We start from the raw sequence: 15,612 nt of genomic DNA on the forward strand, positions 1-15,612 counted from the left end.
GCTGAGCTGTGTAATTACAGAGGGTGAGGAAAAGTCGTACCGGCGAAGCTGCGATAGGTTGATTCGCCGTCTTCTGATTCACTTTCTTCTTTGTTCTGTTTCAGAGCGGCCATGCGTCGCTCACTCATTTTCCTCTGTGACAACAAAAATACTCAATTCTGACATTTTGCATACATTACACTCAAATAAGAACTGCATGAATAAAATCCTAGGTAAGGTATATAATAGGCTGCATAAAATAGCATTTGAGACTCATTTTACAACTATAATGTGACATTTTTAAGTGAAATTGAGTTTTAAACAAAAATGAATGTAAGGTTGAACTTTATATCAAGGGTTGAAAAATAAGTGGCCTTGATGTTTCAGAGCAATGAAGAGCAAGAGTAACATTTATATGTTACAATAGCACAAAGAAACAAATAATAAAAAAAAAGAGTGCTTTATGTTTTCCAGGCAAGTCTAACAGTAATCAAGTACAGAAATTATTTGTTTGATTAACATTAATGATAAGTTAAGACCGAATGCACTGGATCCAATATAATGATACGCATTTATTTTCTTTCTCAATTGTTTACGTTCACGTAAGCCATAAACGACTATGTTTAAGTATACTCTCCAAGATGGGCATTTTTACATAATTTTGCATGTGTGTCCTTTTAAAGCCAAAATATAACATTTTTCACCATTAGAGGTCGCTTATACAAAACAAAGTCGTAGCTTGATGACGCCTTGATTTTATCCTGTGGAAAAGAATTTAATGGGACTCTGGCAGAATTTATATTCATGGATGAGCTAATGTATTAAATATTTATTAATGTTACAGTAGTATGAAGCAGGGCTGACAGCCATTGGAGTGGAACAAGGCCGCTGGAGCGATTGCTTATCAGAGCCAAGCGTGTAACACGGCTGAAGAGCAGTGGAGCTTTTACTGTGCCACAGACGAGCACTTCCGTTTCTTCCGTTCATGCTTTTGTGGGGTAATGCAGCGCTGTTTTATCATATTAGATACAGTATTTGAGTGTGTTGAAAGTTATGTTATAAAGCTACTCTGTGCATTTGCTCTGCGGCTACTATGAGGCATACTGCAGTAAGCTAGATCGATATTAGGCATGGTAAAACATGGTACTCATGGTAAATCAATAAAACGAGATTTAAACAATAAGACTAACTGTGCTATATAACAATGATTCGTTTTCGGTCGATGAATGTATCCAAACAGCTGCTCACCTGTCTAATAAAACACAATTAAATTGAGGGTATGTTGTCATTAATAGGTGATGCACGGACACAGTCCGTGTCCTAGTTAAAATTGCTTATTTCTCTGGATTAAGTCAACACAATATATGACATTGCTCTAGTGTGTTTTGGCTTATTTTAATCTTACATATTTTACATATTGTGCCTTTAAGCACAAAAAGACGTGGAAGAGAACAGAATTCTGTTTGCATGCTGTCTGTGCAGCTCTGTGTGTATACGTGCGTGAGTTCCGAATAAGTTCTCTTTCACATCTTCTTGCGCTAGAATGGTTTAAAATAATTTGAATGTTTAAACGGACAGGACCTAAAACATGATGAACTTTCGCTCTAAAATGGTTCAACTTTGCAATTAATCAGAGAATCACGTCGCTTCGAAGCGGTGCCTGGTCTATACGGATCAACTATGATCCCTAAATTTGACATCACACATCCTGAGATGTGACCATCGTAGATGGGCGCATTGTGATATTTATATTGATATTGATGTCCGAGTATGAATTAACAGCCTATTTTTTTAATGTTTATAGCGTGGTTTCACAGGCAGGGCTTTGAATAAGCCAGGATTAGGCCTTAGTTCAATTAGGACATTTAAGTAGCTTTTATAAATGTGCCTTGGAAAAAAAAACATTACACATGTGCATTTAGATATGCCAGAGCAACCTGTATTCAGCTAAAACAACTCAAACATCCATTTTAGTTTAGGGCTAGGCTTAAGCCTTGTCGTTAAGTTAAGCTTTAGCGTTAAGTTAAAAAGGTTCAGTAGACAAAACAGTGTCTCTGTATACTAAAGTGCAACAAAAAGAAAAAACCTTGGAAATTCTCTCTTTGCTCCACTGTCCAACTCCTTTACTGACGCTGACCACACAGTCCACAGCTCTGTTCAAGGCTTGCTGAACCTCATCTAGCCCTGGAACCATGATGATGTTGGGGATGGTTAAACACACTCCAGCCTTAAAGATGGGCTGCGGCCCACTTCCCTTCTGCCGACTTGGGGAATCTGCTTCTGCTGTATGGGAAGTGAAATTTATTTAAAATGAGTTAGAGTTGACCAACCAAGTGAGTATATGAAACTTCGTGCTTGGAAAAAAATAATGAATGTGCATTTTCCGTTGCTTTGCAAAATTCGATAGGAATCTGCAAGATTGTGAGTTTTATGTGAAGGAGAAAAAGTTGCACAAAAATAAAATAAACTGCTTGGCTTGAAAGTGACTTCTGTTTGAGCTGCACTACACTATTGACAATAGACAATAGATTTGTTTTTGCATGTGAAATTTCACCAATGTGACCGCACATTAAGAATATTTAATGTGCACTTAATCTAAACCCTTTTTGGAATAAACACAAACTATTTTACTAAAGTATTATCAGAAAAACAACAAACCTAGAAATTGTATCAGTGATGTTGCGTGGATGCGCTTGCGTAGAGTCTCCAGTGTGTTACGGGTGAGGCGCAATAATGCATCCACATTACGATGGTTAAAATGAGAAAGCAGCTCCTTTGCCTCCTCCTCCATCACCTTCATCAGATCCCTCTTTTTCTTCTTTCTCACCAGTGGGGAAGAGAGGCCAACGCTAGGGGCCATGGTGCTACGTGACAAGAGACGGCCCTCGGATTTATATTCCTCCTCTTCTTTGAATAAATAAAACAGAACATGGTGTATTCAAAATTACACAAATTTACTTAATGATATTATCCAATATTTAGTACAAAAAAAACACATGCATACCATCTCTCTCTCTCTTGATCGTAATTTGATGATGTAAAACTTTATAAAGTAAGGTTTTTACGTCATCAAATTATGATCGGTTTGTGAGATTAGCCATATTTAGTGACTATTGGTCGAGTCATAGAATGGGACTATAGGCCAATACTGATCCATGGCCGATTGATCGGAGTATCTCTACATACCATAAGGGGGGGGGGGGGATTTCATGCATTCTGACTTATTTACACTGTTAAAGAGTTGGATTCACATGCTAAACATGGCCTATATTTAAAACAAAAAACGACATATGACGGAGTATTTGGGTGCCAAATACACTCCTTCAGGATTCGAACAAGTTTCTGAAAGGTTTTTTTTCGAGTATGGCCCTGCATGACGTCATAAATTTTGGAATTCCTTGTATGGGCACTTCTCCTGGATGAGCGCATGCATATCAACCAGAGCGAGAGCAAGCGCACGCCCATCAACAAGCTTTATTCGGGTTACGGAAGCTGTCGGCAGAGCTGTCATTTTGTTTATAGACCAGAAAATCAACAATATCACTAAAGAAGTGTGTTTCTGGTTGTGAGGGAAAGATAACCTTGTTCAGCTTCCCAAATAACCCAGCGTTAAGGAAACAGTGGATGCCGTTTGTTTTTCCGGAGCAGCAACAGAGTTCTGTAAGTGTGTTTGTTTGTTCCCGGTCATGAGTCAACACTGCTGGCGGTGAGTGAAACTGCATCAAATGTCTGTGTTTTGTTGGCAATTGCCGCATAAGTGCATATAATGTAAACAACACAAATGTGTAGTGAATCAAAAGTTAACCAGGGATAATGCCATAATGTATTATGTGTGTGTGTGTGTGCTAGTGACTCTTCGGATATGAAGGATGCAATACTACTCTGTAGGTACTCAAAATTAACATGAGATTGGCAGAAACGGTGTGTTATGTACCCTTTAATTCCTCAAATTGAGTATTTTTTTATTAAGTTAATTTGGAATTGATGTATTTGACATAATTTATGACATTCTGTGTTTTTTTTTCAATATGTTAGGAAAAATCAAGGTAATGTCTTGAGCAAACTGCATGGATGATCAACAGCAGTTCTTACCATCACTGTCCATCTGTTCCACTTTACTCTCTGTTCTGCTTTCATCACGATTTCTCTCTTCTTCCTCTTTCTGCTCAAACTCCAGCAACATATTAATCAGTTCATTGGCTGCCTCCTCCACCAATGAGCTTTTGGTATGCAGCATTTGGGCTCCTTTGATGCAAAGCTCCTAAAATAAGAAATCATTTGGATGAGCATGAACTGACTGATTACTGCTTCAGTCAGAAAACTTTGCTGGTCCTGTCACAGCATGAAATTAGGTTTAACAAAGATGTAATAGCAAATGGTAGCAGTAACAAGACACCAAAAAAGACAATAGAGCAGGGATGTCAAGAGTACTGGTACTTTGGTACAATTTAAAATGGGATGATAAATAGTAAAAAAGGCTTTGTAGATTATCAGGAGTACTGACATTAGCTGTGACTAAATTCTGACTAAATAAACAGCACTTATATTACTAAAGGAGCATTGAAAGTGAATAAAAACATTGTATTGAAATTGGTATTGAGAGCCCAACACACTCTCATGGGAATTTGCAACTATGTTTTGACGAATTGGTGTCTAATTTGTATACAATTGTGCTTACACCAGTGACAGTCATATTTAGGGGGGAACATACGAATCACATCGTACTTCATACAAAATTCATACAAAATCACCATCTCTCGTATAATTGTTACGTTTTCTGAGAACCTTAAATGTTTACCGAGCTGCTTATAAATGAAAATCGTTTAGCCTCACTATCCTTTGAAAAATAGCCACATGTTGCTATGAATACATTTGTATTGTGTGTACCTTGGTGGTCTGAACAAACTCCTCGCAGGTGCATGGCTCATTGTCAGGTAACACACACAGTGTAGCTGTACTCATTTCCTGCAGAACAGCATTGATTCTAAACTCCACCAGGTCATTCACTCTGTGCAGCAGAAGTTCAAGGTTGTCTATGAACCAGAAGAAAGAACCCTTTCAATTTCAGATATATAATTATACAGGCCACATTTACAAGCAAGCATTTTATTTACACTACAAGGACGAAAGTATGTGGACATCCCTTGTTCACACTGATGCTTGTGTCTAAATGGGAGCAAACCATGGCAGGCATGTTCCCACATAAAATAGAAAACATTTCAAGAAAAGTAGAAGCTATTATAGCAGCACTTGTAGGGCCAGCTTCCAATTAATGCAAGTATCCTTGAAATTAAATGTTCATCAAGTATATATGGGGCGTTTGGGTATCCACATACTTGTGGCCATTTACTGTAGTGTATGTTACTGATGTGGTCATGGAAATCAGCTGTAAAGTGGAGTCTCTCACCGAGTGCAGCAGTGATTTGATTAATGTATTTCTCTATGTTTAAGGAGGTCCAATTGAGGGTGGTCAGACCAGGCAGGATGGCCTCATCTACTTTAGCGACGTGTGGCATGAGCAGTTGTTCAAACGCTGGCTGGATATTAGACCTCACCCTGGAGTTCTCTGTCACCATCAACTGAGGCAGGGAACATACAAGGCAAAAGCACACACAAAAAAAGACAATGACCTTGTTAGTAAAGCTACACATGTCAGAGCACAGTAACATACCACTGACCTGATGGGCTTACTTGGGGAAAAAAAATACATCATGATGTAAGAAGCTGCACAAAATGTGAATGGTGATATAAGCATTATTACAGAAACATTATATAAACAACATCATTAAACATAAACATTGCAGGTACAAAAAAATATAGTCAACTGAAGCTCAAATGTGATTGATTGACATGCAAGAGCCAATTAGGTTTATCCTTGTGTGTCAATCAAGTAGGTTTTAGTATCAAGCAAATACAGTTGAACTTCTTTTTACCATTTTTTTATGTTCTCTATGCTGGGTTATTAAAATTAACTAAAATCAAAACTACTTAAAACCATTTATTACTTAAAATAAACTTTAACTTAAATTAAATAAATACAAAAAAACTTAAACTTATTTTATTTTAGCTAGTTGTTACATGTTCACTGGTTTTGTTACAGTATACGGACATTTTCTGTTCCCCTTGTTCCAGTGTTTCCGATTTCCAGTGGTTTAACTCCTGTTTGAGCACTGAAAGCGTTTTAATATGAGAAAGCTCCACTCCCGCCTTGTCCTCTTTGATGATCAAGGGAAAGCCCCATATTCCTTGCATGTTCATAACTCAGCGACAAAGGATTATTCGTCTATTGTTGGGTTCACTGAACATGGTTATCATTGCCTATGGTAAAAGAGGGATTGTAGGGTTGGGGGTCCTCACAACACTCTCAGTCCCAACCTGCAGGGGGCAGACCTGACCTCAGGTTTGTCACCATCATGCCACCTCTCTTCCCCATCCCCTTCCAGGAATCTCTCTGCCACCTCTGGTGTTTCGGGGAGCGGGAGTTCCTGGCGGGGTTTCCACCCCGTCTCCACTCGTAACAAATGTTCTTTCATCTTGTTTGGCTCCTGCCAGCGTGCTGTTTCAGGGCACATAGATTGTTCCCTCCCTCACTTTAAACAAAAGTGTAAAATAAGTTTCCCTTTTAGACAGTTTGGCAACATGGAAACTTCTGCCAAATGTCTCTCAGTGGGCACTCAAGTATCTCAAGTATCGTCCTCCACGTTTCAATGGCGAGCTTCCTAAAACAGTGAAGCAAGAACAAGGTCAGTTTTCAGTCCCTTCTGGCAAAAGGGGCCATATAGAGTGTCCCCCCTTCCAGGAAGGCACTCTGTTAGGCACTCTGTTATTCAATACTTCCTAGTTCCCAAGAAAGACAGGGTTGCATCCCATTTTAGATCTTCGTCTCTAGAACTGTCCTCTGCTGATCTACATTTTCAAGATGTAAATGTAACTCATCATGTCTCAAATCCAATCAGATGATTGGTTTGTCACGATAGATCTAAAAGACGCATATTTTCACATAGAAATTTTACCCACTCAGAGGAAGTTCCTGAGGTTCGTCTTTACATTTACTGTACCAATCTGCCTCTGGGCGGATGGAAAACTGTTCTCCCTGAGGGCAGCTTACATCCAGGGACACCTCAATTTAGGGGCAAACGTCCTGTCAAGGCAGTGGCTGAGGCCCGGGGATTAGTGAATCCACCCTCAAGTACTGGAGTCTATATGGAAGAAGTTCAGCCAGGCGGAAATGGACTTGTTTACTTACTGTCCACTGTGGCTTTCTCTCCATCCTCCAGCTCCTCTGAGGCTGGATGCAATGGTACAGACGTGGCCAAGGCTGCGTCTGTAGACCTTTCCTCCAATCGCTCTGCTCCCAGGTGTCCTGGCGAGGGTCCGTAAGGAGGGGCTTCGCTTAATATTGGTAGCCCCGTTTTGGCCGGCCCGATTATGGCTTTCGGACCATGTGTCTCTCCTGGAAGGCTCTCCTTGGGAGATTCCGACCATAAGGGACCAACTGTCTCAGGTCTGGGAGACAATCTGGAAACTGTGATTTGGAAGATTTGGAAACTGTGGATCTGGCCTCTGGGGTACCAGTTCATAGATTCTGGTCTCTCTACTGAAGTTATTGATACCATTCTCAATGCTGAGCTCCTTCTACCAGAAAGCTGTATGCTCTAAAATGACATTTATTTCCATCTTGGTGTCAGCGACACCATCTTAATCCAGTTGACTGGCCGTTTGGGTCAGTACTGGAGTTCCTTCAGGGCCGTCTGCCAGCTGGACTAACCTCTGTGACTCTTAAGGTTTATGTGGCTGAGGGGCATCGAAGGGGGTTTCAGTGGGTAAACATGTCTTGGTGTCTTGGTGTCCTGTTTCCTGTGCGGTGCCAGATGGCTGAGGCGGATCTGCAGACCGCGGGTTCCATCATGGGATCATGGGATTCCATCATGGGATCCCCTCTGTAAAGCATCTTACTCTTAAGGTGGCCTTTCTTATTGCTGTTTCCTTTCTGAAGAGAGTAGGAGACCTGTGTTTTTTTTTTCGTCAGTCACCTTCTTTTGCCTGGACTTTGCCCCTGGAGTGGTCAAGGTGATTTTGCCCCCTGGGCCGGACTACGTCCCTATGGTGCCTTTTTCGCTGTTTCATCCTGTTGTTCCCCAGGCCTTCTCTTCTCCACCATTTGAAACTCAAAGTTATGACTCACCAGTGACTATTAGTTTAACTTGAAGTACTAAAATAACTTAAACTAATACTGAAATAAAAATTCTAAATAACTATACAGACATATTAAAAATTGCCAATTTTTTTTTTTTATTAAATTGAAAACAAAAAATATAAAAACAACTAATACAAAATATCAATACAACTATAATAGTATCTTAATGATACAAAAATAGCATGTATGCACATTGATCAATGTTTATTTGTAATTTGTTTAATTAAAAAGTCTGTGTCTCTTCAGAATACTTGGATTAAACTGCTTCATTCATATGGATTACTTTCATGAATTTTTGAAGTTTGAACACTTTGGTTTGGTTTCAATAGATGGACAAAAATAATAGGACGATATTAAAAGTATCTTCATTGTGTTCCAAAACTGAACTAAGTCTTATGTGTTTGGAATGATATGAGGGTGAGTAAATAGTGACAAAATTTTCATTTTTGTGTGAACCATCCCTTTAAGCATGAGGAATAGTGTCCCATAGTTGTCTATGCTGTGGCTTTATTGGTGCTTTAGCAATTAATCTTACAACATTAATGGAGGTGGTAATGGATGCTAGTTTTTCTATAATGGGATGTTATGTTCTCTGAAGGGAACTCATCCTGAAATAATCCTGACTGATTTCTTCACCAATTCATAAGTACAAAAGAGTGGATATAGTGTATTGTGCTGTACAACAAGGATAGATTTACAAAATACATATACCTTAAGTTTATTGTAGTTCTTTTTGAAAACATCCTTTTTCTGCTGCAAGATGGCTGCAAAGGGTGGAATCTCAAGTCCCATTCCTAGCATGCAGTCTGTCTCTCGAATCTGGGTCAGGATCTGGGGGTCAAAGTTCACATGCAGCTCCCCAGTTTCTGGACTCTTGACCAGCAAAGAGGCTTGCAGCCCCACTTTAACTGCCTTAGTCTATAGAAAGATAGATAAATATGATTGGTTGTTATGTTAAAACTAGGGGTGGGCAAATTAACGCGTTAATGCGGGCGATTAATTTTTTCAGCTTAATGCGTTAAAAATATTTAACGCAAATAACGCAGCGTCCGTTTTTATATCCATGTTTGCCTAGCGTTACATGATCACGCTCCTATTCATGTAAATGCTTCCAAGCGCGACAAGACACAAGAGAACGCGCTGTATGTCAATGTCCTGTCTGTGTGGCTGCATCTCATGCCAGCTAATCGAAGGACACTCTGACACACACACACACACACTCGACGCACAGACAGACTTGCGTCAGTCTCCTGCTCACATCGAGTTCTCTTTTGCTCTTGAACAAACAATAACAACAACACAGAGAATTTTGAGTATTCTCATATTAGGAGAATTAAATTAGTTAAATAACGTTAAAGAGTTGTGAGGAAACGAGATGCGCGGGACAGCGCATCAGATCGGCGTCATGTTCGTCAGCGGCCGTTCTTAAAGTGACAGGAGCCCTGATGATGTCATTAATGTTCATCAAAGAACAACGGGAACAGAGAAAATTGAAGCTTTAATGATGATTAATCTATATTTCATTTATTATTTATGCAGTTAAGAAAGGTGTTTGATAATTATTACTTTTCTGTATATGTCTAACAGGGAAGGCCACAGGTAAAAATAACATTTATTATAATGGGTTTATGTCAAGATTGTTAAGTTCACTTAAATTAAAAGTTGTTTTTTTAAAGCCTAATAAATGTTGAAATTGGGAGCTTTCAGTTATAATGTAATGTAACGTCATTAATGATTCATAGAGACATTAGTATCAGTGATACTGGCCTTCATTCATACAAAGATGCCATTACAACACATATTTAAAATATACTGTCTTTAAATTGTTTCTATATTCATTTGGAGAGTAACTGAAATTATTACAATATCAAAATATTAAAAACTTAAAATATTAAAAACTTGCGATTAATTAGTCCCAGCACTAGTTAAAACATAATGATAAAACTTTTAATTAGTGCACTTCTTAAAAGTTGATCAGAATTGAGTGAACAGTGAACAATTATAGGTTAAGAAAATGAATTATTCAAAGGCATCAATAAGTGAAAGTGGCACATGAGCAAAGAGCCAAACAAGCCTAAAGCAAGTAGTCCACTTTATTTTTAATTGACAAGACAACTGACCTGTGCCATCCAGCTCTGATGATAAAGCACCTCAAACTCCAGCAAGACCTTGGCCACCCGATTGTAATTTCTAATAATGGGCTTGGCATCTGGGGTGCTGAGTATCCCGGGTAGCTCCTGGAAAAGATCCATGGGCTCCTGGATGCGGCTGTACAGCTGCCTAGCCCACATGATCTTCCCCGCAATTGGAGGGAGGCCTGGAGCAATGGGGGGCTCTGTCTTCTGTTTGGTGTAAATTCGAGAGATCATCTCAATGTCCCTGCCAAAGTTTTGCAGAATCTTCTGGTACTTCTCACTGATGCCCAAGTCAGGAATGCCAAGCCTAGTGAATATGAAAGAAAAAAAAATCTAATGTAACAGTAAAGACTTTTGACATTGTCTCAAAAAATGTATATTCCAAATAAATGTTTTTACTTTTAATTCATCAAATAAACCTGAAAAATTTTGTTATCATGTTTTCCACAAAACATATTAAGCAACACAACCATTTTCAACTGTGATAATAGTAAGAAGTGTTTATTAAGCACCAACTCAGTGTATTACAATGTGTGAAGGATCATCTGACTCCATTTTAAAATGTATTCAATAGATAACAGTTATTTAAAATTGAACAATATTACTGTCATTTAGATTAAAGCAAAACACAAACAAGCAGCAAAAAATATGAAAAAAATCTTACCAACACCAAACTTTTGAATGAAAAATAACCCTTATTATTTTGTATTTTTTAAATTAAACTAGGCAAAAAATCAATAAAAAATCTGATATTACCTTTCAAATTTCTTGAGCACATTTAAAGCCCGCTCAGTATTTTGAATTTTATCGAAGGTGTTGTCCATGAAAGTTTTCAGCTGGGTCTAGAAAGAAATATTTAAAGTATAAGAAATAAATAAAATGAAATTTACAAAACTAAAAACATACTTACATGTAGTTCACTAGTTTGTTTACAAAATTCATCGTAGTCTTGATCAAAGTCAGTTCTTCTTTGGTCCAGGAAACTGTACTGTTTTTTCTTCATGGTCAACACAATGGCCTGGACACACAGAGGACAACACAATTAGTAATAACAAAGAAACTAACAGCTGTCAACTGATGTATACATACACTCCTGGGCAAAAAAAGGGCCAATGCAAAAATGGCAACAACAAAAAAACAAAAAAAAAAGTGGTCAAATCATTGTTCATAAAATTAGCAGGAATTGCACAAATACTCTAGATAAAGTAAATTAGCAGAGAATAAATAGCCTTCTCCAACTTGCAGACTTTTTACAGGAAGAAGAGTCAATGTTGTTCCACTTAATGTTAATTAAATGTTAATGGCTTCAAATAGTTCATGGGTAGTTGAAAAATGTCTCCCAGTTTAAAGGGTTAGTTCACCCAAAAATGAAAATTATCTCATGATTTACTCATCCTCAAATCAGGTGTATATGACATTCTTCTTCGGAGTTATATTAAAAAAGTCCTGGCTAATCCAAACATTATAATGGCATTGACTTGATGACATTGACTTGTCTATAAAGTTTTAAATATGGATATTTTTCTTACACAAATGCATCACTTCAATTCAGAAGGCCTTTATTAACCCCCGGAGCCACGTGGAGCACTTTTATGAACTTCAAAACAGAGCTACCATTTCCCTGCCATTATAAGGCTTGGAAGAGTCAGGGCATTTTTTTTATAAAACTGATTGTATTCGACTGAAAGAAGAATGTTATATACACCTAGGATGGCTTGAGGGTGAGTAAATCATGGGCTAATTTTCATTTTTGGGTTAACCCTTTAATATGAGACCAAAAATGTATAGGGTTCAAATCTGGACTCTGGCCAGGCCAAAACGTGAGCCTGATGGACAGATTGGCATTATTGATATCAGATGTAGCACAATTCTACACTGTATGACATACATTTAGCGGGCAAGATTTTCAATAAAGACTTATAGACAATTTTTATGGTGCCATTTTAGAAATGTACAGTCCATGGAATGCTTTCTTTGTCAAGGTACGTGAATATTCTTGAAAATGTATTTTGTGTTCCACAAAATAATTAAAGTTGTATGGGGTTGGAATAGTATGGTAATAAGTAAATGATGACAGAATATTAATTTTGAGTGAAGTATACCTATAATGGCTCCTGATAAAACAACCATGAGCAGATCTTGAACCGAAAGCATTCCCAGTTGGAAAGATAAATATTCAGTCATTTGCAACAACAGCACTCTGCTGTGTGTACCAGAACACCTTAAACGCCCAGAGGAGCAGTTTGTTGTAAAATATTAATTGACTCCTACAGACTGTCAACTTTCACAAAGAACAAGAGTTAGCAATAGATCTCTATCAGCTTTTGTTCAATTATTCAGTACTCCTGGAGCATGGAGCCCTCTGGGACTGAACTTTGTTTCCATGGACACAAAAAAAAAATGAGAGTGAATAAATAAATGTGTGACTGGAATCAAGAGATGCAATGAATGTTAATGGACTCACAGAACGACAATACTAGGTTAAAGCTACAGGTAACATTTGCCCTTTCACGCAAATCCAGAACCAGCCTGCCAGCCAAAATCACAGAATTCATCATTATAAAAATAACCACAACACGGATGTCAGATCAGTGTGAAAGGGCAGTTTCTACATTTAAGTTAAAGTTATGGCATTACATTCCAACCAATCCTGGTTAACACTTCATAATGAGACATGCACTGTATTAAAAATAAGATTTTCCTTTACAGTTACCTCCCATTTTGTCTGCATATCAGCAGTCTGTCCACAAGACGCAGCAGAGAGAACAAATACCACTTATGTTAGCAATGCTAATTACATGCAGAAAATCCCAACTTTATCACAATTTTGCTTTTTTTTTATATGAGAAGTAGTTATTTATCCTTATATTCTTCCCATACTGGAAATCTGTATTAAGTTCATTTTAAACTACTATGAAAATGCGTAGATGTAATCATTTGGAGAACTACAGCAATGGCAACTTATTAAAAAGTCACTTACTTTGACGATATTCACCCTATGAGACACATTACCATTATGAACAGTACATTACAATCTTAATAAATTCTAATTATACCCCCTATTGTGTATAATATAGTTCTTGTGCATATCTTGCAATGACTGCACAGACTGAGGTGTTTGACTACCTTTCATTAAACCTCAGGTTTCATTTAGTTCACTGAGAAATGCCTCATCCAAATTAAACATTTATATGCCATTAAAGAAGACAACCTATCCTTAATTCAGTAATTGCACTATTTTCTGGGTATGTTCTTTTGTCTTCTGTGCAAATCTAAAAATAGACCACCCTGATTACTACGTCATGGTCATGATACCTGAAATCTGGTTGCCATGGTTTCCAGTCCCTCAATTTTGGAGTCCTGCAGGGCATTGTAGGTGGTAATGGTGCTAAACATGTTTAGGATTTTGTTCAGCCGTCGCTGAAACGTGTCAAACTTGCCAAAGATGTACATCTCACTAAAGTCAAACTGACGCTCCGATGTATTCTCCTCTAGCTTCTGCTTGGTTTTTTGAAAATACTTCTGGTATTCCTGAAATATTGAACACAGATATTTGTATTTATATGTTATTCATGTAGCAGACACTTTTGTTCTTAAACAACAATCAATCATTTCAATTTATCAACATTTTCAACTACTATTCCACTACCCATCCCAAAAGAAATACATTATTAATCACTACTTTGAGTAACTTATTTGTGTTCTTCTTGTGTTATTTTTTCCATATACAAGGGATGAACTTCAGAGCCTTAAAGCTTAGAAAAAGACACATGTTAATGAAGGAAGCTGTGGATGAAGGTTAAAGGGATATTTCACACCTAACAAAATGTATTTTCAATAAAACTTGGCTGCCTATGCAGCCTGACTAGAGAAAACAGAGAAAAAAGGATGTTGTCTTCCCTTTCGCCAAATAGGTAGAAAACATCAACATCCATAATGCGCCGAGCATGTTGCCATCCAAGGCCATGTCCACCAGTCTGTTATGGATATGCTTACCAGAGTCAAATACCGCCTTGCTTTAGTAGGAAATACTTCTTAGTAAACTTTTATTTATAATGGTGTTGAATTGTATTGTTCAAGAATTCAAAGAGTAAAAGTTTAGCGTGAGTGAGTTACAGTTCTTACGGTTTCCAGTGAAGGGTCTAGTGTGTTGTAGGCAGTGGCTAAAGGCTGCAAATATTTGTAAATATAGAGAGAACACCACGACGAACGATCTGAAAAGCCTCTGTGTTTGTATTCAATATTTCAAACTGGATGATAATGAACACAATGTTTTAGGCCAAACAAAGGGGAAAAACTGAAATAAACTGCAGGGTAAAAGAGCTGTTGCAATAATGTTCCATTTTTACCATAGTGCTGTTTAAAGAGTAGACAAAGACACAATTTTCGGTGATAAACCTACTCTTACAATAACTGTTTTGTTAATAACCCTCTGTTGATCCGACTGTCAGTGGGTGGAGATACAAAAATGCGGAAGTATAGTTTTCACGAAAGCCCTGGGGGCTGTTAAAAGTCAGACTTTTGGTGACAAAAATAATTGTGAATTTCTCAGTCCAGGTAACATGGAGAATGAGCAAAAACTTTTCAATTGCATATACTACCAATATTGTAACTAGAGGTAGACCGATTCATCGGTTTTGCCGATTAATCGGCACCGATAGCTGATTGGTGGAACAATCAGTTATCTGCAAAAATCCATACCGATAGTTTTTCTGGGTTGCGTCCATAGCTGGAGTGGCTGAGAAGGGTGCGCTGTTATTACGAGAGCTCTGAGAAGGGTCTGCTGGCATTATATAGCACGAGAGCGGCCTCTAGAGGCGAAAATAAAAACTATAACTAGTATTGTTTACATTGACACATGAGGCTGCGTGCTGCACGGAAAGCACACGCTGCACAGAGAGAGCTGACACATCAGATGCGCGTTTAAAACACTGACAGCGAAATGGTAGAGGCTGAGAGGATGTTAAAACAATGTAACAACTCGAGAAAGCAAACTGTATCGTCATGCAGCAGACAGAAATATAAACAAATCAGAAACGCATTCGATTTCAATACATATTTTGTTATTTTGCAACACTTTACACTGTAAAATGTCTCCAATTGAAAATTTTCTAGTGACTGATCACATCTAATTCTTTTTTTTTGGCCAATTTGAATTTCTATTAATTAAATTGCATCAATTCACAAAAATTCAATTTGACCAACTGAAAAATTTAGATGTGATCAGTCACTAGAAAATTTTCACTTGGAGACCTGAATTTGTTTTACAGTGTACAATAAGATTCAATAAGAAGTTAATAA

General features: G+C 37.8%; 1 protein-coding gene across 1 annotated transcript in view; it reads right to left on the reverse strand.

Moving 5' to 3' along the window:
- Positions 1–15,612, reverse strand: part of dnah5 (dynein, axonemal, heavy chain 5) — a gene marked incomplete at both ends in the record, with an annotated part of 196,011 nt that overhangs the window by 142,106 nt on the left and 38,293 nt on the right. The window contains 11 exons of the mRNA XM_079837438.1: positions 41–134; positions 2,066–2,262; positions 2,638–2,883; positions 4,072–4,240; positions 4,867–5,012; positions 5,387–5,558; positions 8,888–9,094; positions 10,297–10,618; positions 11,068–11,153; positions 11,222–11,329; positions 13,627–13,842. Of these exons, the coding sequence (XP_079693564.1) occupies positions 41–134; positions 2,066–2,262; positions 2,638–2,883; positions 4,072–4,240; positions 4,867–5,012; positions 5,387–5,558; positions 8,888–9,094; positions 10,297–10,618; positions 11,068–11,153; positions 11,222–11,329; positions 13,627–13,842 (1,963 nt within the window). The remainder of the gene's footprint in view (positions 1–40; positions 135–2,065; positions 2,263–2,637; positions 2,884–4,071; positions 4,241–4,866; positions 5,013–5,386; positions 5,559–8,887; positions 9,095–10,296; positions 10,619–11,067; positions 11,154–11,221; positions 11,330–13,626; positions 13,843–15,612) is intronic.

The sequence above is a fragment of the Gobio gobio genome, assembly GCF_949357685.1.
Source record: "Gobio gobio genome assembly, chromosome: 15".
Classification (NCBI taxonomy): Eukaryota; Metazoa; Chordata; class Actinopteri; order Cypriniformes; family Gobionidae; genus Gobio; species Gobio gobio.